The 27393-nt window shown below is 39.9% G+C and overlaps 1 protein-coding gene across 3 annotated transcripts in view; it reads right to left on the bottom strand.

The window, feature by feature from the left end:
- The window catches only part of slc8a4b (solute carrier family 8 member 4b), a 109267-nt gene that overhangs the window by 12542 nt on the left and 69332 nt on the right, over nt 1-27393 (bottom strand). For 2 of the 3 annotated variants that reach the window (XM_044341521.1, XM_044341523.1), the window contains 5 exons: nt 9296-9402; nt 5222-5346; nt 4562-4597; nt 3781-3880; nt 2530-2802 (listed from right to left, as the gene is read on the bottom strand). In XM_044341521.1, the coding sequence (XP_044197456.1) occupies nt 2530-2802; nt 3781-3880; nt 4562-4597; nt 5222-5346; nt 9296-9402 (641 nt within the window). The remainder of the gene's footprint in view (nt 1-2529; nt 2803-3780; nt 3881-4561; nt 4598-5221; nt 5347-9295; nt 9403-27393) is intronic. The other variant, XM_044341522.1, reaches the window with a different exon arrangement.

Below are 27393 nucleotides of genomic sequence, written 5' to 3' on the forward strand. Positions count from 1 at the left end.
CACTGAGCAACTTTCATAGGAATGAATGGGCCCCGCCTCCGACACTGTATTCAGTTCTCCTTATACATCCATGCTCCCAACATGTCTAACCTCTGCGCCAAGCTAACACATCTCTGCAACGTGTAACTGCTGTGAGTAATGTGTCACTGCTCTATACTGGTCAGAGCCAGAAACAAGGCCACAGAAAAATGAAAATACCAAGAAGTGCAGATGAGATCAATGCAGCTATAGAAATTGTTGTAGATCTACACAGAAATACTGAAACTCTTACATCAGGCACATTTCATGCATGAAAAACGTTAACTGGTCTTAACAACAGCTACTAAGGCTTCAAGTCACCTGAGAATGAAATTGGTAGCACAACACTATATGTCATTAGCTACTGATTGGCTAGAGCAAAATTATCTTCCACCAATACAGATATCAAACATTACACATATTATCTTGATGGCTCAGATGGTTACACATAAACTATGTAAAGCTCTCACATTACTAGAAACATTTAGCACTTCATGACTCTTAAACCAATCCTCTGATCAGCATTTGCCCCCTTAATTGCCTGAATCTGCAAATATGGTGTAAATTGGCCCGATAATCCTCTAGCGTGTCTCCGATGTAATAATGCAGAAATGCTGTTATAAATGTGGAGGGGGGCTGCGAGAGGAGGAGCGTAGGGTGCATATCAGAAACAAGAGAGCAGGTGAATGTTTCTAACAAGTTTTAAGGAGACATGAATCACACCCGGACACACACGCACACACAGGGGATCACAAACTCCCAGTGGAAGTTATAATGACCTGCCGCACGAAAACTTGCATCACCTCGGCAGTGCAAACACTATTTCACCCACACACACCTTGGTATCACAGCACACACAGGTCAGAATGATGGATGATACAATAGTGAAAACACAACATCCAATAAGAGGGAGGGAGAGAGAGAGAGGAGGAAAGTATCACCAAGTCAGAATAATAAATTGACCGGGATGGGGCACGAGAGCAAGAGGAACAGATAAGAGAGGTAGAAGAGAGTGTGAGGGAGGAACAGATAGTCACACAGAGAAAGAAAGGAGAAAAAACAGTGAACGTGAGATTCAGAAGGGGAAAATGAGAAGCAAGAACAGCAAGCAAATTAACATCAACATGTCTTGTGACAGGACACACACACTGATAATGGATATCAAATCCGTGTTTACTGCTTCCAATTCCAACACAACATTATATGGCTGCCAAAGAAATTGATTCAAACACTACTTTCCAGACACCTTGCCACAAGTCTTCAAAGATACCGCCTGGAATGAGCAAAGCAGCTATTTCTATAAATCATACGGAGGGGCAATAATAAAACGGCTGACGAGAGGAATGAGGAAGGGAATTGAATTAAAGCTCTGGGACGATGCGTCCCCTCCGGGCGGAGACAAGCTGAGGCTGAAGGCTGTGATGGAGCCGGGGTTTACAATTCAATTTTGATTTCCAGCTGGCTCACTGAGAGCGGCTGCTATTGAAATCAGATGGAGGAGAAAGGATCACTCTTCCTCCTTTAATTTGTTTATTCAGTTATCTGTCACATCTGAATTTTGGGGAAAATGTGCATCTTATTATATGTTTACTGCCGAATACGTCTGTCAAATTTTAAGTCAAACTAATTTAAAGTCTCACTTTTGTGAATAATTTAAATCATAACTCATTTTTCAAAAGAGGATACAACCGTTTTTTAGCATATTTGTGGAAACAGTGGATAAACTTCAAGCCTCTGATTAGACATTTCCCTTGGCAGAGGTTGACTGATGAAATATGCTGTCAACCTCTGTGGTGCTCTACTGATCAGAGCACGTCACAGCTGTTTATATCCTACAAAAGTTGAAACGAGGATTTTTCCCACCCATTTCATTGGTTATGTCCTGTTAGTGATTCAGGAAATCTATCCCTTTAAAATTTAGGAGGATCCATTCTGCTGTTAAGTTTGTATTTCACTCAGAAAGTGGAAGTTAGCAAACTACGCTAACTAGCTTCCACTTGGAAATTAGAAACCAGTTAGCTTAACTTGCTAAAGTTAGCACTGGTTCCCGCTAGACGCTACGTTTCATTGATGCTATTTCCTGAGTCATCAGCAGCCCCCTCACACTCAGTGTTGTGTTTGTCTCACATTATAGAAAGGAGGGGGTTTAGCTTGCGTTAGCTCTCGCTCTTCATGGATGCGGCTATGGTGACAGCAAATGGTTGGACAGTCAAAAGGTTGAACTTTTACCTCTGCACTCCGTATGCTACCCTGCGATTTGAGTCATGGAGAAACAGAAGGGGTGCTCAAATCAAGTTATAGTAACAATATTGTCAGTTGGAACCAAAAATGCATCCACTGGAGTACATTTTTGGTAGTTAAAATTTTAACCAAAGTCAAGACTTTGAAAAGGTTTTTCTGTTTGAACAGAATTTTCGAGTTTCATGGGAAGAAAAAAGTGTGTAACATGGCAAACACAGAAAACAATCACTCTGTAAACACACACACCAGAACCCTCCCACTCTGCCTCACCTGGCACCGACGTGCCCAGAGCCACAAACACCACGGCTGTCACCGAGTCCTTCAGCCCTATCGTGCAGCCGAAGTGTGATGCCAGATCGCCAGTGACCGCCGTCAGGACGCCGATAAGTGATATGGAGACAAAGAAGCAGGCCCATCCATTCCAGTACTCTGTCGGCGGGACGAAGGCGAACAAAACCTTCCAAAAGACGGTGAGGAAGTGCATGATGTAATCGAAGCAGGATGGCAGTCGCTCCTCGCCGCTTTCCTCCTCGTCATCATCTCCTTCGGATGGGGTAGGTGATTCGAATGTTGAGGGAGAGCGAAGAGACCGATAGAGAGGAGGAGCAGAGAGGTGATTGAAAGGAGGAAGAGAAAGGTGAGTTAACAAAAAATATACAGTGTGTGTATGCAGGAAAAGTAAAAGGAAGCAAACAAAGTGAGTGATGCAGACGGGACTTTAGAGGCAAAAGTTTAACTTGAGCAAGAATTAAAAGCAGATTAAAGGAATAGTGCAACATTTGGGAAATACACTTATTTGCTTTTTTGGCAAGAGATGAGAAGATGTATACCACTCCAATATCTGTCCATTAAATATGGAGATGGAGCCAGGATGGTTAGCTTAACTTAGCATAAGGACTAGACAAAGGGGGATACAGCTGCTCTGTCCAATATGTTATATCTTGTTTGTTTAATTTGTACATAATTCGTCAATTATACATCATTTGTAATTCATACATATTTCATCATTTGTAGCATGTTAATTAGTGAGCCTTAGAGGTGCTAGCAAGCAGATTTTGTTACCAGAGCAAGGCTAGCTGTTTCCCCTGTTTCCAGTCTTTAAGCCTGTTGCTGTAGCTCCATACTGTAGTTAGCTGACAGATAAAAGAGTGGTATTGATCTTCTCATCTAACTACCGGCAACAAAGCAAAGAAGCGTATTTCCAAACTGTCTAACTATATCTTATAAAGTAGGTCTAAAGAACAAGATCTCTCTATGTTGTGTTAATTGAGGTAAAATAGTATATATTGGGTATTTAAGATAAGTGACAGTGAAACCTGCACAACAAGAAATCTATGAATAAATTAAAATAAATGCATGAAAAGATTCAAAACAAAATGCTAATGCAAACTTTCAAGAAATGTACGTTCTCATCATCCATCACCTTCACAAAATAAAGTCAAGAGAGATGTCAGCCAAAACCTCTGTTCATAAATCTAAATGATGCCTCATGTCCCGTGCGTGTGTGTGTGTGTCTTTTACCTGCGCTGACAGTCACGGCACTGACAAACTGCTCCCTCCAGCTGCTGCTTCCCACCACCAAGGCCAGGTTTGTCTTCTTGATCAACTTATCTACAGTACTCTACACACACATACACACACACACACATACACAAGAGCCACCATGCAAGTGCATACAGACAAGGCAGAACAGGAAAGATACAACCCTCAAGTTGTTAATGTACTCACAGCCACACAGAAAGGGGAAAATGCTGATTTCAAGCCTTTCAATTAGCTCCCATGTTGCAAAGATAAATGTAAAAAGTCACTACTGCATAACACTGAAAAATTCAAGGTACAGAATGTGCTAATTAATACGTTGCTGTGAAATCGACTGCGATGCCGCATTCAACTAAGGCTCCCCGTGAAATCTAGGAAAAACCTTCAGGCAGGCTGGCTGAGTTTCCTGTTTAAAGCGGAGAGTACGGGGAATAATGAAAGATGTTGATGCAAAACTCCTCACAGCAGCTATGGAGCATTGCACCAGCAGTCGTTATCATAACTTAGCTGACAGGACTCGGCGAGGACAAAAATCGCTCTATTCCATGACTAAAAGATGACATAAAAAAACAGAGTTCACTGTACATCAGCACTCTCTATGAGAAATATCACAAATTAATCCCAATGTATGATGACAGTTGAGGGCTTTATAAGTTGGGATGAGGTGTTGGACCCAGACACTATTACAACATTTCAGTATGGTACAGTAGTAGACAGAGAAATGCATGCACAGACAGACTAAAGAATAAGAAAGACATATAACCTTTTTAGCACGCCAAACAAGCTCATCTACTGCTCTCTGCACACGCACACACACACATACAAAATGACACAAATGGACAAATGAGCAAATTAAATCTGCAACAAACATACACAGTGTGATTGTTTACACTTTCAAGATAAAATCACAGATGAGAAGCAAAATAATGTAGATGATTGAGGGCTAAATTACAAACTGATCAAATTTGAAAATGTACTCCTTCTATAAATATTATGCAATATTTATGAAAATGACAGAGCCAGTACATTTTTTTAATTGCTGGAGGAATGGTGAAGCATTTACTCGCAGCTCAAGATTGTGCTTCTTCCTTTTAAGGTCTGTTTTGCACAAAAACAATATGACAGCTCCCTTTAAATAAATTATTTGTCGTCTTTTGCATGTCTGCTATCAAAATGACAAGCATCTCATTAGAGAGTCAATTACATGTGAACAAAATGAATCATTCATCCTCTGGAGCCAAGCAGTAGACATTCACTTTAAGTCAGTTTACGCTATAATATTTATACAGATTAACTGCTGATATGTTCTGAAATGTTTCTGAGGTACAACATTTAAGGTAAAATACAGTAAGGGCACACTCACATGCACATACACATTTCTGTTAATGACACGTACATATACTATGTGCACAAACACGCTTACCTTAAACTCGTAGGACTCTTCTATGATCACCTCTACTTGTGTGTGTTCACCCAAGCTGGGACAGCCCATCTTAGCCACCTCTTCTTCCTCTGCTCCCACCAACGGCTTGTTCTCATTGGAGTCGCCTAGGAGACCGCAGGATGCCATGAATCAGTCAGCAAGCCAATAGGATTGGTGTAATTGTATAGAGGTTATACAGTACCAACCCACATATAGGAACTTTTATCTTATATTTACAGTAGAAACATGTTCAACGCAGGGCTATAGCTGCCAAAAAGAATACTGAGATCATGTGCTGGGTATTATGGGGAATGTGGAAGATTAAATGCTGTAACTTCCTACCAACTACCAGTTAAGGTGGAAATGTGACAATTGACGACATTAACTTTTATACTAAAATTTGGACCTCAGGTCCAGTATTTGATTTGGTTTCAATTGATTATCAGAATATTTTTATAAATTCTTTCTTGCGTCCCAAGTCATGTACTGTTTCACTTGCATAACACAACATAACATTTAACCAACCAACAAAACAAATGCTACAAACAAACACTGCATCAGACATTATAAATAAGATGTGGCAGTGCAATGTCATTTCCTGTAGTGAATATGGCATTTTATAACTATATTTCTTTTGTTTGTTTTTTAATTTTTGGTGTGGTTGATGGCAAAAAGGTCAAAGATGTCATACATGATTCACAAAATGAAGGTAACGTTATTTTATTATATACTTCACCATCAACTGTTTTAAAGGACCTGCTTTCATTGCTTCCATGCACATGTTTTTGAAATTTTGACTTTTAGTCACTTTTTTAAAAACTGTAAACCTACTAGTTAGTCATTTTACATATCAAAGCAGGCAAAAAATTCCACATATAAGTTGCATTATCTCAGTATTATTATGCAGTCCTCGTTCCAAGGTGTTAAATGCAGAGTCTGAAAGCAGTAAGGTATTATCTACAATCAGAAGTTGACTCATCTCCTGGCATCCCGCTGTTTTCAAAAATTCATTACCAACCACTCACTCACTGACATACTGCTGCCTTCACTTATGAAATAGACTGTGTGGAATAACTGAAGTCCTTTGCATTTCAATTGAGAAATCCCTGGAAACTGGACAGTACTGTCTGTTCAGTTCACTAGTTGACTGGTCACATTAGGACAAAACGACATGTTTTTCTTAGACTGAGAAGATTCGGATGGAAGAACAATTAGCCAAACACTGCTTTATTTATTTCTCTCAAGAAAAAACTTACATCATGATGTTACGTAAACAAAATGTCATGAAGCAAATGAACTCTTAACTAGATTTCACAAAGCTATAAGCATTATTCAGCTGCTTTTACACCAACCGTAAAACCTTGCCATCAACAATCTCCATAAAGTCTGATTCATCAGTGTTTGTAAGCCATCTGAAATCAAATCATGTCATTTATTTATATCATTGGCCTTCTTTTGTGAAACTGGGGTATCATTTCAGTGAACATGTGCAAGCAGTCATGAAAGACCATAATGTAAATGCTAATATTCAAACCCTGATGTGCCACATGGCAAATCCAAGCGATCAAACATCCTATGTAATTACAAATATAAAGTAATTTAAATTTTCCCCCCATGAAACGACTTTTTCTATCTCTCCATTATCATATGTTCCACCACACATAACACCATTCATCCATATGTCTCCTCGCTCACTCTTCACACACAGTGACAGTCATTAATTGAGTCAACTGTAGATTTTCTGTAATTGAAAAGCAGTGTACAGTACGTGATACAGTATGTGTGTGGCTGAGCGTGTGTAAATGTCGGTCCACTTGCTATGTGACATTGTTATAAAACCAATTATATTTCCTCTGTAAGGAAACATGCCGCGGGCTGTTGGCTCCTCATGTCTGACATGTAGAGTGTGGACCCTCGCTCCACCACGAGGACTCTGTATGTGTGTAAGAGAGAGCGAGAGATAAAACACTCGTCAACCACCATGGAGAGTGGGGTTTCAATCCCTGCTGGGGGGGTTTCTAACTTGGCTGGCGCTCCATCAAATACAACAGCCACTGTTGGCACGTACTGTAGAAACCTGATGAGGGATCATGCCCTTGTTGTGAACAACTTCTACTGGTTGGTTGGGACACCTGTACTGAAGGGATGCTTGAACCTCTTTACTGACAGGTGAAAAGAAGTGGATGGCAAAAGCATGCGTATCATATCAACTGACAGAAATGATTCAAAAAAAGGTTTTCTTATCGATTATTTAGTGACAAAACAAGCAATTTCATGATGTCATTTTGGGTTCTGGGAAATTATGATGAGCATTCTGTAGTATTTTCTGAAATTTTAGACTATTTACCATTAGCTACCCTCCATCCACCTCACATACTGTTGCTACACCTTTTCAATGGCCCGGTGCCACGAGGGATCTTAAAGGACCAGTGTGTAAGATTTAGGGGAATCTATTGGCAGATCTATTGGCAGATCAAATCTATTGGAAATGGAATATAATATTTTTGTCCCCTCTAAGCTTTATGTATCTATAGAAAAATAGCAAAAACAACAAAATTATTGGCTGAGATACATGTGACTATCAATTATCTGTTGTTTCAGAACCATGGACAGCGCCTTTCGTGATTAAATCATGATTAAATCAATGAATATTATTTTATGAAAAAAATTGCCCCCTCGCAATTTTTAACAGCCCCCTCATCAATTCATCCTGGTGCCAGGCCTGCCTTTTCGTTCTTGCACAGCACATATGCAGTTTATAATGACTACAGTGGCAGATTTATAACTCCATCCAATTAACAATTATTTGTAATTTTTTTAAACAACGTGTCCAGCCAGCTAGAAAATCAAGCTAATATAAGCTCAATGAGTCGGCTGGAAATGCTGACACTAGATTACGTCTTACTCTTTCCAGCTAACTTGTTTGAAAATGAGCACCCTGTGAAAGAGTCTGAAATATTCCCTTGATGGCTATTATCGTGGTAAGAGTTTGAGGCTGAAGCTTACAGGTCCCAGCCATGTTAGCATCCTCACTCACTGATGATCCATGTAGAAGACACGAAAACAAAGACACAGAATTCTTCTTGTCTTGCAGAGCTAGTTAGTCCAAGTATTATGAGTATAAGAAAAGAATGTAAGATCAAATCAATTGATAATATAAAATATCATTAGTTGCAGCCCTACTTTTGTATAGTGGGATGACTTCATGTATATGTGTGAAAGAGAAAGATCTTTTGTGTGCTAGAAATTAGATATATAGAATGGGAAGTATAAGAAAATGTGGAATTTATTTCAACAAAATTGTGAAAGCAGAATAAACTACAGAAATCACCTTGAGTCACCTGCTAGAGATAATGAGGCTTTTTAACATTACAACTAAAGCATCCAACATTTTTGAAAAAGACGCTGAAAGTCTTAGATGTTTTAGATTCATGGTGTTTTTGTGGATTCAGAGAGTTGAAATGACAGGGCAGAACTGCCATGGAGAAGGGAACGTGATCAAAATTGGTCATTAGGGAGGAATGAAGTGCAAATTGTGTTCAGTCTGCTCTTTTCTCACGGTTTAAGTCCCTGAAATATTTCTAATTATGACTCCAGAGTAAACATGCAAACAAGGAAGCTTTCAGGCTATTTATTCCAATGTTAAACCTATTTATGTATATGGTAATGAAGTGGACCCAGTACTGATCAGGGATAAGTTATTATTCCTGTTTTCCTGACTGTCTGTGTGATCCGACACAATGTGACAAAGAAGACGTCACTTCAAAAAACACGTCACATCTCGAGCCCACTGCTTCTCAAATCCTCTCCGAGCCAAGTCCTTCGTAGTTCAAAGTTAAATGTTTCCTCAGTTAATCTCAGTTTAGATTAGACGGCTTCAGACAATCAATGCAGGTCTCGCCCTGTTTGAAAGAGATAGGTGTGCAGGAGGTCTGAGACTGGTGGCAGTTAAATAAAGACTCCATTCTGTCTGTCACTCTGTCCTTATCCCTGTCCCCCCTCTCTCGGCTTCTCTGTGATCAACCACACACACACACAGACACACACACAAAGTAGACAGGCAGGTAAACCCACCATGTTTCTGTCCTATCTCCAACAGGATGGGCTCCCCCAGCTCAATGATGAAGGTCTTGTTCTTCTCATACTCTTCGTCATCAATAATCTTCACCTCGATGATCTTCCTGTTAAAAAGAAAAGAGAAAGATGAGACTCTGTGAGTGTATTCAACACCATTAACCTATTTAGCTTCATGATCTTCCTCATAATAAGAGGGTGTTCACAGTGTGTACAGAGCAGACAGCTGCATGGGTAAGGACTTCTACATTGTCCTTATTTCTATACTATCTGAAGTAATAGTACCACTTTAAGCTAACTGACCTTAAGTGACAAAAGAGATTATATCACTAAAAGCAAAAAATGAACATAATTATGTTGAGAACCCTATGCAAAGATGAAGACTGATGCCAAAGTTGACATTGCTCAGTAGGAAACTGCATGAGGCTGCTAACTTTCCCCCCAGGCGCTAGCTGAGAACATTTTTTCTGAAGCTGACAGGAATGCAATGTGCAGCACAGCCACAGTTGAGACATTTTCAATTAGGAGCACCCAGGGGAGAGACCCAAAATGCAACGCACATAGTTTTGAGGAGATGCATGCCTCAACTGGACCCTAACAAGTAAATTGGGAAAAAAAAGAAAAAAAAAGAAGGCGTGGGCATATTCAAAAATAGCCGTATGTGCAGGGTGAGCAGTGATTTAGTAGACTAAGGCTGCATCTGAAATCACTCCCTATTTACTACATAATGCACTGCATTTACTGTTTGCCATTATATTTGAGTGTTTGAACTCTGAGCGTGAAATTTATGCACTACTATGAATAGTATTGGAACAAAAAAGTAGTATCCAGTAGTATCTAGTTTCTGCTCGCAAACCGCACAGAGCAATGCTCACAATAGTTCACTACTGAGTGTCTGTTATATCAGGAGTAGTGAATGATTGAACAAGGTAGAGATTTCAGACACAGCCAAGACTAAGATTATAAGATGACACTGTTATCAGAACAGTATTGTATTATTGTGATTTCAGACTGTTGCTTAATTTAAATGTAGATACTGTACATTGGACAAAGAGGTAAAAGATAATGTTACATACGGTGTCATTATATCACTTGCAGAAAAGCCAATTTGCAAATAACGGGAAGAAAGATAGCTTCTACATTATGTAAGTCCTATGCTAAGGGATGCTGCACAGTACTGAATACAGTATACTGACAGATATTAACTCAAGTGTAATATAGGCGATTTCCTTTGTGGCGTTTTCACATTCATTGGACAGCGGACAGTGTCGAGGCAAAACAGGAATTAACGGAAGAGAGAGATGCCAAGAGTATGTGGATGATAATATACTGTCATTATAAGCACCACAAAATATCTGAATATGTGAAGTGCCACAATGTATATACATACATACTAGGGGAACGCCGGCTAAGACTCATACTAGAAATGAAATTTATTCCCTAATTGTGCTTGTAGTTTTTGATAGTCTGCAGTAACTCCCACTGTAGAACTGACACTGAAAGTATTTCACTGCTGTGTAATTGGTGTTGTTATGCTAATTTCATTCAGTATTGACAGATAAAGAAAACCTCCAAACCACCAAAACACACATGACATGTTGATCAGTTGTGGTGCTTTCATGAAAATCGCATCAGTTTTACACAGAGTATATAATCTTCATCTCCACAACCCATCTGTATCTGACAGGTCGAGAGGAAGACAGAGCATTCACTTCCACCTGGTTGTGTCATCATATGCTTCACTGTCAGCCATGTTGAAGCTGCAAATAGGCTTCTCGGTTCAACAGAGAAGAACAGGAGGGAGGAAGGAGGGATGTGAGAGGGAGTGATGGAGGTGTGGAGAGGTGGAAGTGCATTGTTTTTCATTGGTGAGCTGTCACAGCAACAGTGGGTAGAACTGGCCGGATTTTACTATTTCCAGCATTGTGTCAGCCTGAGTGGCCAACTACCAACAATAGCTGTAAACAATATGAAAATATTGTTTAGTTGGATGTGAAGCAGAGGAGGAAAAACAACACCTACATCTACTATTTTTTTCCCTCTATTTGTCGTTAATGCCGGTAGCATTATAATATACATTAACTAACACTAAACTGCCTCCATATAGAATAAACTGAACAAAATTGCAAGAGTGGGGGAGGGAGAGATGAAAGACAGAGGAGAGGCAAAAAGAGGAAGAGGAAAGAGAAAGAGATGGAAGGAGCGAAAAAGAAAAAAGAAAGAGACAGAAAGAAAGACATCTCAGTGGAGTGTCATAAACTCCCCTGACATGTGAAGGGTTATGACACAATACACACCGAGTTCACAAAGACAAATAATAGATCCTACAACAACACACACACACATACATATCATACACACACACACACACACACACACACACGGTTGACAAGCCCTTAATGCGTCTCATGTTGTACATTATACAAATCACATAGATTGCTGTTGGTACAAACAGACAGCCAGCCACCCACACATAAAGTACACTCATGCTTCACATGAGATACAAACACACACACACACACACATAATTCAGTCCAGTGTGCACAACAATGGTACACATGAAAACATGTTCCCAGTAAACACTTGGGGGATTCATAAACATATGGATGCACTAATCTAGCCAATTAGCACATGCAGACAACATATATAAACACACACACACACACACACACACACACACACACACACACACACACACACACTGACTGTAGTGCTTTCATTATTCATAGTTGGTGCTGGTTGTAGCAGCACTCTCATCTCTCTCCATCTCCATCTCATCCCTTGTCCGTCCTTTTTTAGCCCCTTCTTCATGCCTTTCTCTCACTTGCTGATTTTTTTTTCCAGCTCTCATCACATAAACATGGCTAGAGTCTATCCCAGCATCAGCCTTCAATTATACTCGTGCATATATTGTATCTGTAATCTATATTAAGGATCGGACCTTTAACACCTTCCATGATCATCTGTGTAGTTAAAACAGGGAGTGTTTGGAAAACTGTTCATCTGTGATGCATTTGAGTGCTTGTGCCAAGCTCCAACATCCAAGAACTGAGAGTCAGCAACTAGAAGATTCTTCTATACGGGTCCAGTAGCCTACTGTGTGTGAGGACAAGCTTTTTAGTTCAGTTCAGATTATTTTACAGTATGAGATGGGGAACATGAACTCACACAAGACTACAAAAATGTAAAGGATGGCAGAATAAAGTCCAAGACTTATTTCCATTGTGGTCCTTGATGTAAAGATGGCAAAGATGCCAGAGAGGGGGGACTAGATGACAAAAAAAACAGCACAATAGATACCACATAAGACATCATCAGTTAAACCACTCAAGTTGAAATCACTCTGGAACAAAGTGGTGGAACAAACAACCTGCAGACTGACATTAGCATCCATAGAGCTATGTCACTAGCATGGCTAAAACTGACAAACCAATTATATGGTTTTAAGCTTACATGTCCAAGTTTACTGTGAGCTGTGATTTGATCTTCTTTTAAAAATTGTCACTTATTTCTGATGGAGCTGGACTTGCTATTTGCCAACTTGTGCTCTTGGATTCAAAGGCAACAAAACCCTGAATAACTTCTTATGAGATATCTGTGGTTTCTCACTAGATTAAATCTTCAGCACTGAATGGGGAACCATGTCATTGTGAATTTGCATTGTTTTTTTTCCACTTTATCCATAATCCAGAAAAGCTTTTTCTTCTATTGAAAGGGATGTTGTTACAGTCCTACAGTATATGCAACACACTACTTCATTCTTCACTCCTCTCTCTCTCTCTCTCTCTCTCTCTCTCTCTCTCTCTGTCTCTGTCTTACCTTCTCTTTATATTTCTACCTTGTTACTTTTTGACACCTGCTCCCCAGAAAGTTCCTCTGTCAGACAGTAGCCTCGGTGCCCCGGACTGTCAAGATACTGACATAAAACACGGACACACACATACCAAGTTCAATGAACACAGAACTTGCACTGCCAGAAATAGAGACTGAGAAAGGCAGAGAAAAAAAAGGAGTGACAGAGTGAAAAAAGGTCAACAAAAGGTATTGTTGATTGAAAAGCCCCAAACAGAATCAAGACGGCTGTAAATCAATTTAATGGATAAGTTTTATATTGCTGCAGAGTGTGTGTGTGTTTGCGTGTGTGTGCTTGTGGCTCTAAACTTGTTCTCAAAGTAAATGATTGAGTGACAGTTTGATTTGATTAGCTGAGACCTCATAGCATTACTTAATGGACACGATCCCTCTTTATATCTCTGTCTCCATCTCTTTCCATTTTCTTCTGGCTCCAGTTCTACTTTTGATTTACAACCACTGGACGCCCTGTGCTTGTGTGTGTGTGTGTGTGCCTATGTGTGTTTTCAGGCAATGAAAGGCTGCCTACCATAATTTTGGGTGCTGTGAGCATGTGTGTGTGTGTGTGTGTGTGTGAGAGAGAGCGAGAGAGAGCGTCTTGCAGCAGCAACAACTCATTTTCTTGAGTGAGTTTGATTTATATACACACTCCAGTTTTACCGTTTCTGCTTCTGGCAGAACCTCTAAATCTCTCTTTCACACACAAACACACAGAGAGTTGTGAGAGAACTGCCTCAACACAATAAAACTGAGATTGTAAAAATGTTATAGTTTAAAGTGAAAAAATTGAACAACAATGCAGGCCATAAGGCCATTGCTATCCTAAAGCGAGCCCTGTGGTCCTTGCTGCTTGACTCTTAAGTCAGATGGGTGGAAAGAGAGATGAGGAGGAGGAGGATATTTATTTTGAAAAGACCTTTACCCACCAGCAGGGCTGTACTGTGGAACAACAACAAAAAAAAATCAACAACACAGGATTACAGGATTAGAGGTACACTAACAAAATTTCCATTGTCACAGTTCCAGGAAGGTTGGATTAAGTGAGTGATATTTAAGTTCTAAAACCTGCTGTGTTCAGACCTGCCCAAACTAATTTCACCAAGAGGGAAAAACGACCCAGAGTCCGATTCAACTGGACTAAAAAGTGCAGGTCTGAAAACGCCCTTAGTCATCTAATGCATCTTGGTCTTGATGTCAAAAGTGTAAATACATCCAAGAATCTTTCAAGACGGACTGAGAGGTGCTGTAAATTCTTTAAATCTGGGCACAAAAGATGTGACACTGATTTAAGACTTGATTAAATAGTTTGCTGGGGTACAGTATGAGTTTGTGACGGTTAAAGTTGCTGATTCCTTCGTCTGCTCTTGTGGTGTCAATGATTCTACAATTACTATGCAGAAAGCTTGATATCAGCTGGTTCAGTTTTGTGTGGGGATGCACAGATCTGATACGCTGGATTTGTATCAGTGGCAATACTGATCTTTTTAAACGGATCAGCCTTGACATGACCGATCCACAGTCAGTTGTCAGTGTCATTACAAAATTGTGTTTCTGCTAGTAACATATGGGAGCAACATTCAGAATCAGTATCGGGAGAGAAAAGTTTGATCTGTGCATCTCTAGTCTTGTGGTGCTTACTTCTGAGCTCTGGGGACAGTTTAGTTTAAAATGGGCATGTTTGGTGTCAGTAGTAGTAGTAATTGCAAAAATAAGCACTTGTCTTGGTGCTTCCCTCGGATAGAATGAACGCCTATTTTCTTAATCTACTTGTCCTTAAATTCATGGTTTTCACTGTCCAATTTGCTCTTACAAGCATTGCCTTTTTCAACCAGAGCTAAACCTCCTACCTCCAACAACAAGCTTACTAAATGCTGCTACTAACAGCTAAAAGATGACAGATGATCTCTCTCTCTCTTGAAATTAAGTTGTATTTTAGTTTGGATTGCATATGCATTGAATCTACCTCAGACTGCAAACACAAATGACTTGTTTGAGCTTTGATCCATTTGGTTAATTGTTAATTGATAATCTAAGAACTGAGGCTTCTTTCTGCTAAAATGTTAATGTAATTCTACACTATCAGCTGTCACACTATCAGGAATGACTTCAGAAGTTAATAAATCAGTGTGACAACTGTTAACATTGGAGTTAGTGGGATTTGTTTTTTACAGATAGTATTAAGTGCAGAAAGGTAAAAATGTAGAGCACAGCTGTGCGCGATCAAATGATATGACTCAGTCTGTATCTCCTCTTTCTGTCGCACACACCCTCACACACTTCTACACAGGCAGGTAGGTTGAAAAAAAAAAAAAACCTTCGTTCAGCTCATCTCGTCTGAGCGGAGGCAACACAAACAAAACAGTTTGAGGGAGGCCAACAGAGAGAGCGAGATAAAAAGCTCTTAAGGGGAAAGATATTAGCCCTCTTAATGATATCACAGAATGCATAATGAGAAAGTGCACAAGACACACACTCCATCTCTCCCACATACACACTCGTGCTAAGTGGTCTCCAGCTGTGGTGAGTAATAAAGTTGCATCTCTGGTGTGTGTGGGCAGACAGAGATGGATAGATGCATAACATGATTTGAAGAGGGACGGAGGAAAATATAGAATGAAACTAGGATTAGGCTGTGATATAAGTGACCCTCTGACACTGTAAAAACACAAGAATGAAACAGAGAAAAGACACAAGATTCCAACCAGGACACGATTGGTTTTACATTATAGATACAGTCACCACAAAGTCTCCAGAATTAAACTAAAACTGTTGTTGCAAAGAGTTTTGGAGCTGGTGTTTGTTTACATGGGAGCAGTTGCTACTGATGCTACTTTAGGGCACATTTGACTCAAAAAGTTTTGATTGTTGAAATTAGGAAGTCAGATGCGTCGTCAAAATGATACAGGTTGCAGAGAAAGGTTAAGGGAGGCAAGAAACAGTGGTGGACAGTCACATCAGCTTGGAAACAATAGTTTGACGAAGGGATCACGATTTGCGCCCCATATATGACCTTATGATCAAATGCTATTATGATCGGTCACATGGTGACAACTAAACCATCTCCCCAACAACTGAGCAACTCCTTCTGCTGAGGAAGAACACGAGATGATGTGGTTGAAATGTTGTATTGAGAATTTTTTTTTTTTTTTTTGTCAAATTGAAGACAGATGTATGAAACTTTGTGAATTATTTTAAAACCTTCGACTGATTGTGGGCAGCGTTTCTTCACACTGCCATGTTTTTGAATAGAGTTTCTTCATTTTATAACTGTAAGATAAAGGAACATATAAGGGTTGCTTGTTACTGAGGGTATAAATGTTTATTTGCTATTATTAATTTTAAAAAAACAACTGATGCCTGATTGAAACAGCAATAAAATAATCAATTAAATCTCTTACAGTAAATTAAACATTAGAAAAACCTCAGCAAACCAGAATATATGTACGATTTGAAATGCACAATAATAACTATAACAGCTATAATGCAATTACTACATCAGATCGCCTTGATGTAGAAGCATAAACAGTTGCAGTCCTCTCTAAACTCATGAATGAGAGCTGAAAGAACTTCAGCCCAGCCTGTAGTTCCTGAACTACACCCTCTACTGGCCTCCAGGAAAGAGAGGAACAAGAACTGAAGGAAAGAGAGATGAGAGAGGATGGAGGGGTGTTAGAATCTGAAACACTTACAGGCGGTACAGTATAGAGGATGTATGGTTGGCATGGAAACCATGGAGACAGGAAGACATGAAATGGAGTATCAAATACACAAAGTACATACTCTCATGCATGCACACACACACACACGCACACAACCACACACACACAAACGTACATGCTAATGCTCTCGTATCTGCATTAAGTTGTGCAGGATTAAGCACATCATGCTACATTACCACACACACACACACACACACACACACACACACACACACACACACACACACACACACACAAATCTGCATGATGCTCTGTAATCCAGAGGAGCTACTCTTATCCTCTGGGAGTAGAAGAGAGAAAGGGGACAGAGGAGAGGATGAAGGAGAGGGATGAGGGTGAGGGAAGGAAAAGACTGAAAGAGGAAGAGATAAATAGACATTAAGGATAGAAGAAGGGAGGCAGAGGAAGAAGAGAAGGAGACAAAAATGGCATGGATTATGAAGGAAGAATGGGATAAAAAGAAGGAGGAAGGGGAGAAACAGAAAAGAGTAGGAGGTGTGAAAGGAAGGAGGAGAATAAAGGTAATTAGAAACAGCTGGAGAGATTGGTGAGACAGTAAAATCTTAAGGGAACAGATACAAAAATGAAGATAAGGGATGATTTTGATGAGAAACTGGCTGAGTGAAGAGAAAAAAAGACTGGACTGGATTCAGAAGGAGGGAGGAGGAAGCTTCTGACGAGGTTTGATCTCAAACGACGCCCACATGATGGGCCTGTACTACTACTTCTCCCACCGGGTTAAAAGTAGAGTGGATCAGATCGGAGCTGACACACACATACATGTACACACATGCAGAGTGGCAGCAGTACACTGCACAGTCTGCACAGTTGCACGAGACACTTGCATTTCTCCCCTGATCATCATCTATCCCCCGCAAACGCCTCGACCCTCCATCTCAATTCAAATTTAACATGCTTCATTTGCATGTATGGGTTTAGACATTGAAGAAGGCCTATGACTCTACATTGGATTTACATGGGAGGATGTAATCTGCAGATATGTGTTATTTCATTACAATTTTCTCTGATATGTTCATATTTTGAGCAGGAGAGTAAGAAGTGCTGCTCCTCTCTACTTCTCTATGTGTCCTAATTGCCAATGTTTGCATAACATCCGCCTCTCTTTCTACCTCTGTCGCGTATGTGATGTGTTTGATGGAGAGGGTCTCACGAGGACAAGGCTGCACTTAACACTTTTCAAGAGGGAGCAGAAGGAGAAATGAGACAGAAGAGATGAAGCAGAGAGGAAGATGGCATTAAATTTGAAAGGAAATAAGAAAAAAAATGAAGGAAAGGATGTGAATTGGTACATACAGTACATCGTGCATGTAGGTGTGAATCAACTCTACGGTATTAAATCACCATAATACATTCATAGCAATGTACACTTCATTAACACTTTTGCAGAATTTGATTCACACTGTCACACTGAATATTTAAGGTAGGTTGAGACACGCAGCCAGTCATGCCATCACCCGAGACTCTGTCAGCTATCTTTGCCTCCTCGTGTAATTTGTGTCCATTCAGAAAGAAAGAATTCAGCTGGATTGGATCCAGAGGACGCTCACAGTTTTCTTCCAAAAGGGAACCGCCTGTCCTCATGAGAGCGCATGAGTCCGTGAGTCAACTGAGAGTTTTCTGATGTGGCTCGCTCATCATGGGTCAGGGGTTTGTCCAAACACTTTCACTTTATGTAATAGTTTATGTAACAGCTTGTGTTGCTGGCCATTTCGCATCTTTCCCAGCAAGCATACTGGGTACAGCTCAGTCCTGGGAAACGGGAAAGAGACGAGGAAACGTCACCTGAACAGTGACGACTAGCTTGTTAATTATTATTCATACATAGGAAGAGTGATTATTTTAGCCCTTCAGGCATGAGAAACTGGCAGGTGTTAGTTTGTGAAAAGTGAGCAGAAATTTAAGATTTTCACAGCGACTGAATCACCTCATGCTTGTAAAACTAATTGGCTTTGCAGATGCAGTACAACCAGAGAGAAAGATCTTTTTCTGTTTTCTCACGTTTTTCTTATAATATTCTCAATTTTTACATAAATAAGGAACTGTGACAGTCTGCCTACTAGTGACAGAAATCAGTAAAGTGGATTTTTTATGAACAAATTTTTTGGACTTTAATGACCGTATAATAGCACAACTTGTAAACAACTGCATACAGTACACAACATCAATCTAAGACTCTTTAGCTTGACAGTGTTACAGCTTGAAGCTGTCATTAGGGGGTTGTCGTGGTGATGAAGATGCATAATGGCCACCCTGTTCTCCCATTGTTGTGTTTCAGAAAATACAGTTAAATGTTGTGAGTGGCAGCTCTGTTCTCCCCCTACCGCAAACCCTTTTACTAGCTTTTAATTATACATTAACAGGGAGGAGAGATGCACGCAGAGATGGATGGATGGAAATGAGGATAAAGAAGAAGAAAAAGAAGGGATTGGGAGGGTAAACAAAAAGGGGAAATTTAGAAATAAAAAAAACGGACCAATAAGTGTAAGGATGAAGGATGGATCAGTCAACAGGGACCAACAGATGGAGAGATTAAAGCCCAAAACAAAGACGTGGCAAGCAAAATGCATGGTGGGAAAACGATTTTCAAAGATGGAAAACAACGGCTGCGACGAGCTGGAGAGACGGAGGGAAAGGTGAAAAATGAGACAAAAAGACAAAGATAAATAGCCAGACAAGCAGACATTACTTCATCTTAATTAATCCTTATTCATTCTCCATCTTTATACTGGATGGAAAAATGATGAAAAATAACCAGTGTTGAACACAAAGAGAGATAAATGAGCAACAGACACTTGTCCTTCCTCCTCCTCCTCCTCTGTTGTCATCCCTTCTTCTTTTATACCCCCTCCTCTCTCTTTCTTTCTCTCCCATCTCATCTGTTCTCATGTATGTTTTAACATCTCTCATCATATATTTATATTCTGGTCAAATAGGGAGCTGCCATAGAGAACCAAGCTATTTGAAGAGTGCCATAACACGCGCTAAATCACCCTAACACAATCAGTTTCACTTGCTTTCATGTTGTTTGGATTAAAAATGTTGCAATAGGTTTAATTTAACATACAGCTTTACGACTTCTGCATCAGTTTATTCCAGCTCTTCATTAAAGAAATATGTTTACACTGAACAATTCAATCCCACTCCTTGTAATTATGGCTGCATCATTTTAATAAATGACGCCATGGTCAGATTAACCTCCTGGCCGCAGAAAAAAAAGAGCTGTTGGGCTCCTATTAACCCTCTCGTTCCCCCATTCTTTCTGCATTTCTACACATGGTTTTACGCTGGGAAAATAGTCGCCCCCTGGTTTACTGTGTGATAATTTGACTGAAACGGGGCTGTGTGATATCTTATATTGATTAGATTCACTGGAATTTTTGTTTTTGCATGAGGTGTAAAATGTCTACATTGACAAAACTGAGTTGTGCACAAAAACATTACTTTTAGTCAAAAAGTAACATAGATGGTAGCAGGCTACATTAGCTGTTTTGAGTCATGACAGTCACATAAACTGTAAAGTGATAGTTACACTATATGTAGTACCGTGACTCCAGGTGGCTAGCTGTCTCTGTTTCCAAGCTCATCTCGTAGTGAATTTAACGGTCGCATCTACGAGAAGGAGAAAACTGAAAATGACTCTGCACACTGGTCTGTGCTCTGAACAGTTTCCAGATTCTACATTGTACAGTTTGTCCCTGCTGGGTATGTAAGATTAAGCTATAAGCTACTATGTAAGATAATTTTAAAAATATGATTCAGGCCTGAATTGAATATGCGCAGTCAAACAAAAATCAATTAAAATCATTAATCAGAGAGAATGAGATTTGATTTACTTTTGGCCATATCGCCCATGTAGGAATATGCTACAAGAAAGCATAATTCTGAAATAATGAAGGTCTAAATTTTGACACATGGGATTCTTTTCAAGATCTCAAGATTATGAAATAGGCTGGAGCCACCTTAAGGTGGTTAATATTGCAAACTTAATTTCAAACAGTTCTGATAGTTGTGGCGGACAGAGAGGACTTTTACAGCTGCAGGTGAAAGGAGAGGGAAAATGTAGCTAATATTGTACCGAAAATAAAGAAATGATGAGAATTCTGAGATACAGGTACTATAGTTCACGATAATTCAAAAATACAAGCAAGATAAAAGATAAAAAATGTTATATAAGCAAATTTTAATTTGATTGAACATGGCATTATGTTGGGAAGGGGTCATTCTCTACCCTTCAAGATGTATATTTCATGATTGTAATGGATTTTGTCATCCATTGCAGTCATGGGACTGCATATTCTGCATGTTCTGAACAAAACTTTAATCAAATAATCACAAACCATTTGACACACAATAAGCCTGCAGCTTTCAGAGCCTCTGGAGATCAGAGAACTCGGGGTTGTTGCCCCATTTGCACGGTTGGCCCAGCCTTGATCTCCTCCAGAATTTAAGATACAGCTCTGGGGCTTTGAACAATATTTGGCTGCACAGCGTGAGTTTGTAATGAAAGAACCACTGATGAAACGCTGCTTGTGAAAAACTTAGTGGCTGGAGAATAAAGGTAGTCAGTGGTGGTCCTCACAAATATATATGTGTGAAAGTACTGTCCTGTGCATGCTCGTAATGGCACCTTGGTTCGACTGACTGGCATTAGTGGCTCAAGGTGAGGGCCTTTAAGCAGTTGGATATATATAATCGTCATGCCAACCGCTGCCAAGCTAGCATGCGAATGCCTGCCAAAGGCTCAAACACATATACACACACTCTTCTCTCTCTGCCCCTGGCAAAGGAAAAATTATCACTCCTCTCTTTCCCTCCCCTCAATCTCCTTCGCTCCCTCCTCTCTTTCCCTCCTCTCATCCCTCCATTCACCACCCAGGATGCCAACAGTTGGCCTTACCAAATATGAGCCATTCTCCTCATCCATTGTTCCTTCCTCTGTTCCTCCTGTCCTATTTGTTTTGCTTTCCTCCCTCTCATTCTCTCTGTTCCCACCTCCTCCTGCCCTTTCCTCTCCCTCTTGTCTTTTCTCAGAGCGATTCATCCGTCTCTCTTTCCCCCCCGACTCTGTCTCTGTCTGTCTTTCTGCCTTGCCCCCCTCCTCCGTCCATCCATCTTTCTCCCTCTCTGCTGCGCTCTCATTTACTGCCTCTACCTGAACCTATTCATCTTCCTCTGACACCTTCACTCTCCTCCTGTGTCCCCTTCATCTGTCTATCCGTCTTTTAGCAATCACTCACAATACCGGCGCAAGTGTGTTTATTACCTGGAGGTTGTGAGAGTTTTTTGTAATCATTGACCATCGGGGGAAATTAGAGTGAGGAAAGTGACTGAGCCACAAAGAATATTACTGTGCATCAAGTGGTACTTTAATATTTGTTAGCTGCTATGTGCACTAACTATCACAAAAGGAATCACTTAAAGGAATAGTCCAACATTTTGGGAAATACATTTATTTGTTTCTGAGTGTGAGATAAGAAGACTGATGTGGCGTGTGTTACCTGGAGTTGGAACGTGTATAACTTAGCTTAGACTAGAAGCAGAGGGAAAAAGCTATTGGCTCTCTCCAAAGTGAAAAAATAAAATTGTATTATTTACACACTGCATCTTATTTAACCTGCACGTAAACAGAAATGTACAAAATACACTTGCGATTTTAGGATAAGCAGATCCACTATGTCTTCTAGCTAGTTGCTAACTTTGTCTGTCTGCTGCTTGGTGCTGGCAGGTAGTGTAAAGCAGGTTCATCAGAGCCTTTTTTGCTGAAAAAAAAAAACTGCCACGTGGCTGGAAATGATGTTGATGAGAGCTGTGAGAGTGAAGCAAAACCGGCTGTAAAACCGAAACAATGTGCTAAAAGACACTAAAACACTGTTGAGTCAAGGAAAACAGCAGAATTGAGCAACATTTCTTTGTGGGTTTGTTACTCCAAGTTACACCTTTCACATTACACATAGGAGTTTGACTCATTGTTAATATAAAAATATTGATTACTGCAGCTTTAAGTATTGGACAAACTAAGTTAAAAAAAATAATCTAATTAAACTTTACACACATCCAAAGAACAAAAGGGACTGGAGTACACAGATTGATTCACAGCCTTTAAGTGGACAAAGACAGGAGGCAAACATATGTAATCAACCTAGACCATGTGTGCAGTTGTCACTAGATAACTGGTTGAACAGGATTTCAAATCTAATTGATAATGAATCCAAAGGTGGGACTTGCACAGTTTAAGGCTGTGAATTTATCTGTGTGCTCCAGTCACTTTTGTACTCTGGAAGTCTGCTGTCCTTGAACTGAGAAGCACTGGATTCAGCTGCATTTTGCTGAAAGATGCATAGAAAACAGTTTCAACTAAACTTTACACTAAACTTTACTTCTCTTTTGGTTCCTGTTTCTCCCATAGACTGTATATTAAGATGGAGAGGTGGGACGTCACCCGTTGGCTTGTATTGGAGCCACTTTTTCTGTTTCGAGCGAGGACCTTCCAAATAGGGAGTGTGGGGTGTTGCCTTTCACGCTCTGGAAACACGCCCCGCTTCCTCGGAAGCGAAAACTAGCTTACTGGGAACCCTGAGTGTTGCACAACTGCTGGGCCCGGGAGAGCGGGAGGCCAACAAACTTTCAATCAATGCCCATATGATAGACATCAAAGCCCACTATAAGTCTTCAAATCTTATTAACGGAGCAATAATTTCCAATAGGTACACCAGCACATTTACTAGAGGACCCGAATTTAGTGATTGAGACCATAATGACTTTTGAATTTCCAGAAAGAAATTGACACTTTTTGAAAGAGAGTCTATTGGAGCCAGGGATTTTTTGGAGTCAGCATCTAACAGCTGTCAGTGGCATTGCACTTCCACTACTACTTCCATATTGGCTTCAGGCGTGGTTTTGCCCTCCCTACTTGTACCTCCATCAATCTGCTTGTCACCTCTATCCTGTCTTTAACTCTATCACTCTCCCCTCTTTTTGAATCACTCTCGTTTTACTGCCTCTACAATATTTCTTCCCTCCGAGACTCCTCGTTTCTGTACGCACTTAGATAAATCTTTGCACTCTGTAGAGCACCATGTGGGACATTTTTATTCTCCTTTTGTTTGTTTATGTTTTTCTCTCCTCTCCACATACGCATCTCTCTCTCCATTTTACCCTTCACCTCCTGTTCTTCTCTCTATTTGTATTTACCGACCATTAAAACCGAAAGTCATCTCTACACTAAGCTTTATTGGCAAGGTATTTCTGGCACGCTGAAGAAATCGATAATCACAAGCCATGGAGTACACTAATAACTGCTTATAAAGATGCTGGAGTGTGTGTGTGTCTATTGAAAGTCTGGCCTGCGCTGACCTTTTAAAAGTGTAGAACTTTTGTAAGCCCTCTTTCTCTCCAACACACACACACACACACACACAAAAAAACCAGGAACACTGGAGAATTTAAAGGAAAGAGGGAGGCAGGAGAGAGGATGATAAAGTGAATGGTGATAAAGATGGAGGGCAAACGATGAAGCGGTGAGAAGAAGCGATGCAGCAAAGGAGAGAGCAGGAGAGGTGAGAAGGAACGGATGGGCGAACAATAAGACGGCGAGGGATGATATATCATCCTGTAAAATGAAGAGGGAGACAGAGAAGATATCTGTGACGCGAAGAATAAAAGCGGAGAGATGACAGGGCAGGAAGATGGATCAAGCTGAGGTGGAGGGCAAAAAGAAATCCAGAGAGTAGTAAAAGGAAAAAGGGATGAGTGATAGACAGATGGATGGTGTGAAAAGAGAGGAAGATAATGGCAGGATATTAGGATGGAGAAGGAAATGGTTGGAGGAAGATGAAGGAAGAGAGAAGGCATGTAGCTGATTGTTAAATCAATGAGATGAGCTGTTTAGTTTGTTGTGTTTATGTGGCTATAGTGTGTATGACTATATGTGTGGTGGAGAGGGAATAGGCAATACTTATGCTGGTGTTAATGGAGATCTTAATAAAGAAAGAAAGAAAAAAAAGGATAAAGTGAGTAAGAGAAGAGAGAGTAAGAAGGAGAGAGAAAATGGAGGGACAATGAGTTAAATGGAGTCTTATGGAGAGAAGGAGAAGTATTGGAAAGAGGGAGGGTGAGAGATGTGAGTTGAGACGGAGAGCTTGTGTGAGTCACATCGTCTCCTCCGCAAGCTATTAGTGATTTAATCACTCTGACATCACCGTGTGTGTGTATGGGGGTATGACTTAAGTCACTTTCAGGGACATAAACCAGACTTAAGACCAGTTGAATAGGGATGGCTTGTGCAATTGGGGACAAAAGCCGTGTCTCCAATTGATTAAAACATCAATTTTTGGGTCATTGGTTGGTTAGAGTAAGTCTCCAGGAAATGAATGTAAGTCTATGTAATGTCCCCAAAAGTGACCATGATCTGATATGTGTGTGTGTGCGTGTGTGTGTGCGTATCATACCAGATTACCCTGATCTAGTGCAGTCAGGAACTGGCTCATTATTCTTGCACAGCAGTGTGCATTCATCATGTCCGAGTCAGGTTTATCAAGCTACGGGTTGAGACCCAAAACTGGTCGCAGGTTTATCACCGGTGGCTCTCTACTAATCCTGCGCTCACTGATCTATAGCGTCTATGCAAGTTATAATAGCAGTGTGATAACTTTCTGCTGCAGTTCACTGCCCTGAGGCAACAGAAAGTCTTTTTGACCCTCACATCCTCCCATTCATAAATATTCTATTTTTAAACACTATAATATCTGATCTATCTGAGATGTAAAATAGTGACCTTGGTCAATGTTTTTTGTTACTGTATCGTCTAATTCTCACTGACAATAATGGAGACAGGGATTTGATTGAGTGGTTTGGGTCTTTTCCCATTAATAGTGATGACAATGAGCTTGAGGGTTATCTTTTTTTCTTTATGTTGAAGCCTTTAATCATTTTTCATTTAATGTATTTCTGTCTATCTTGTCTTGAGTTTTTAGGAAAGGTCTTTTAGCTTCCAGCCTCTGCACAAGTGTTTGTTCACTTTGAATTCATGTTGAGCTGAGTATATGTAGTTACAGGTGTGTTTTTATAATATGTGGATGTCCTTGTGTAAAAATTTTTTTTTTTTTCTAAAATAAAATATATAATTTTAATGTGAAAACAAAATAAATAACTTACAAATACATTGTGTATCTCATGTTTTATATTTCCTACGCAGAGGCAGAGTGCTGAATATGTGATACTCATCTCTGTTTCATGACCAAAAGCGAGAGCTGCCTGAAGTGCTTCACAGAAAATGAAGACTGAGGTTCATAAGATATATTTGAAAAAATACTGAATTATTAAATAAAGAAACAAGGACGATATTCATGTTCCAATACGACTCATGTAATACATATAGTGTTTTTATAACATAAAAAAAACTTGTGTGTGGGTGTGGTTGATCCATTTTTTGATTGGTATATTATCAGAATCTTCTAAAAAATATAGTAGAAATATATTTTTTCACAAAAATGTTGAACATTTTTATCATAACCTACAACCAGCATTAGCCTGTTTTTCAAGACAAAATGTAGGAAATTACTCTGTTCAAAGTCCAACCCCCTTTCTCTTCATATTAAATTCCTCATTAAAGCACCTTATCGTCTGACCGCTCCTGATTGCTGCATTCACCACTTTTTACAATCAGATTATTTCTCATCGTTGCTGTAAAATCTGACCAGCGTTTCTTCTTGTGTACTGGACTAGAGTTTGGTAATCCTTGCCACGGGACAGCACCGGACAGTCTGAGGCCTCATCATCATTTCTCTTCTCTTCATTAGTTTGATACTGCCATCAGAGCAGTATCCAATCATGCAAAAACAGAGGTCACTGCTCTGATTGAATTTAACAATGCCCTCTGACCAATCAGAGGGTAAACTGTTGGGTGATATGAGGTCACGCATGCAGTATGTCAGTAATAATGATCAAAGCAAAAAGGGAGAAGACACAGCAGACAGACTTCCCTTGCCAAAATTTATCAAAAGTGTGAAAAAAAGAGTTTAATTCTAGAATTAACTGAGGAAAAAAGAGGTTTTTGAAATTGGAAATATCAAAGAGGGTTATTAAACCATATAAACAGCATGATTCTCTCAATTAAGTCTTTAAATTTCAACTTTACTGCAAGTATTGAGTCGTGATTAAGTTCCAAAATGAGGTATTCAGGTGCTCATAGGGTTTCAATTACTGCAGCCTTTCTTTGCTTCCATATTCAAGTATCTCTTCAGCCTCTGCACTGCAGTGTCTACTAATGCATTGGGACGTCTGTTGCATTGCTTTGAGGCACTACTGTTCTTTCAAAGAAAATAAACTTTTCTGAGTCTTGTTCAATGGCAGATGGTGGAAGGACTGAAGAACTGATTTACTGTAAAAAAAAAAAAATATAAAGAAAGACACTTCTCACAAGTTTATCCTCTTCGTGACGGAAAAAAAAAGAAACAAACACACAAAACAACCAGCACTTGGTTTATGGGAATGTTGTTTCTTCAAAAC

Source organism: Thunnus albacares, chromosome 22, assembly GCF_914725855.1.
Source record: "Thunnus albacares chromosome 22, fThuAlb1.1, whole genome shotgun sequence".
Lineage (NCBI taxonomy): Eukaryota > Metazoa > Chordata > Actinopteri > Scombriformes > Scombridae > Thunnus > Thunnus albacares.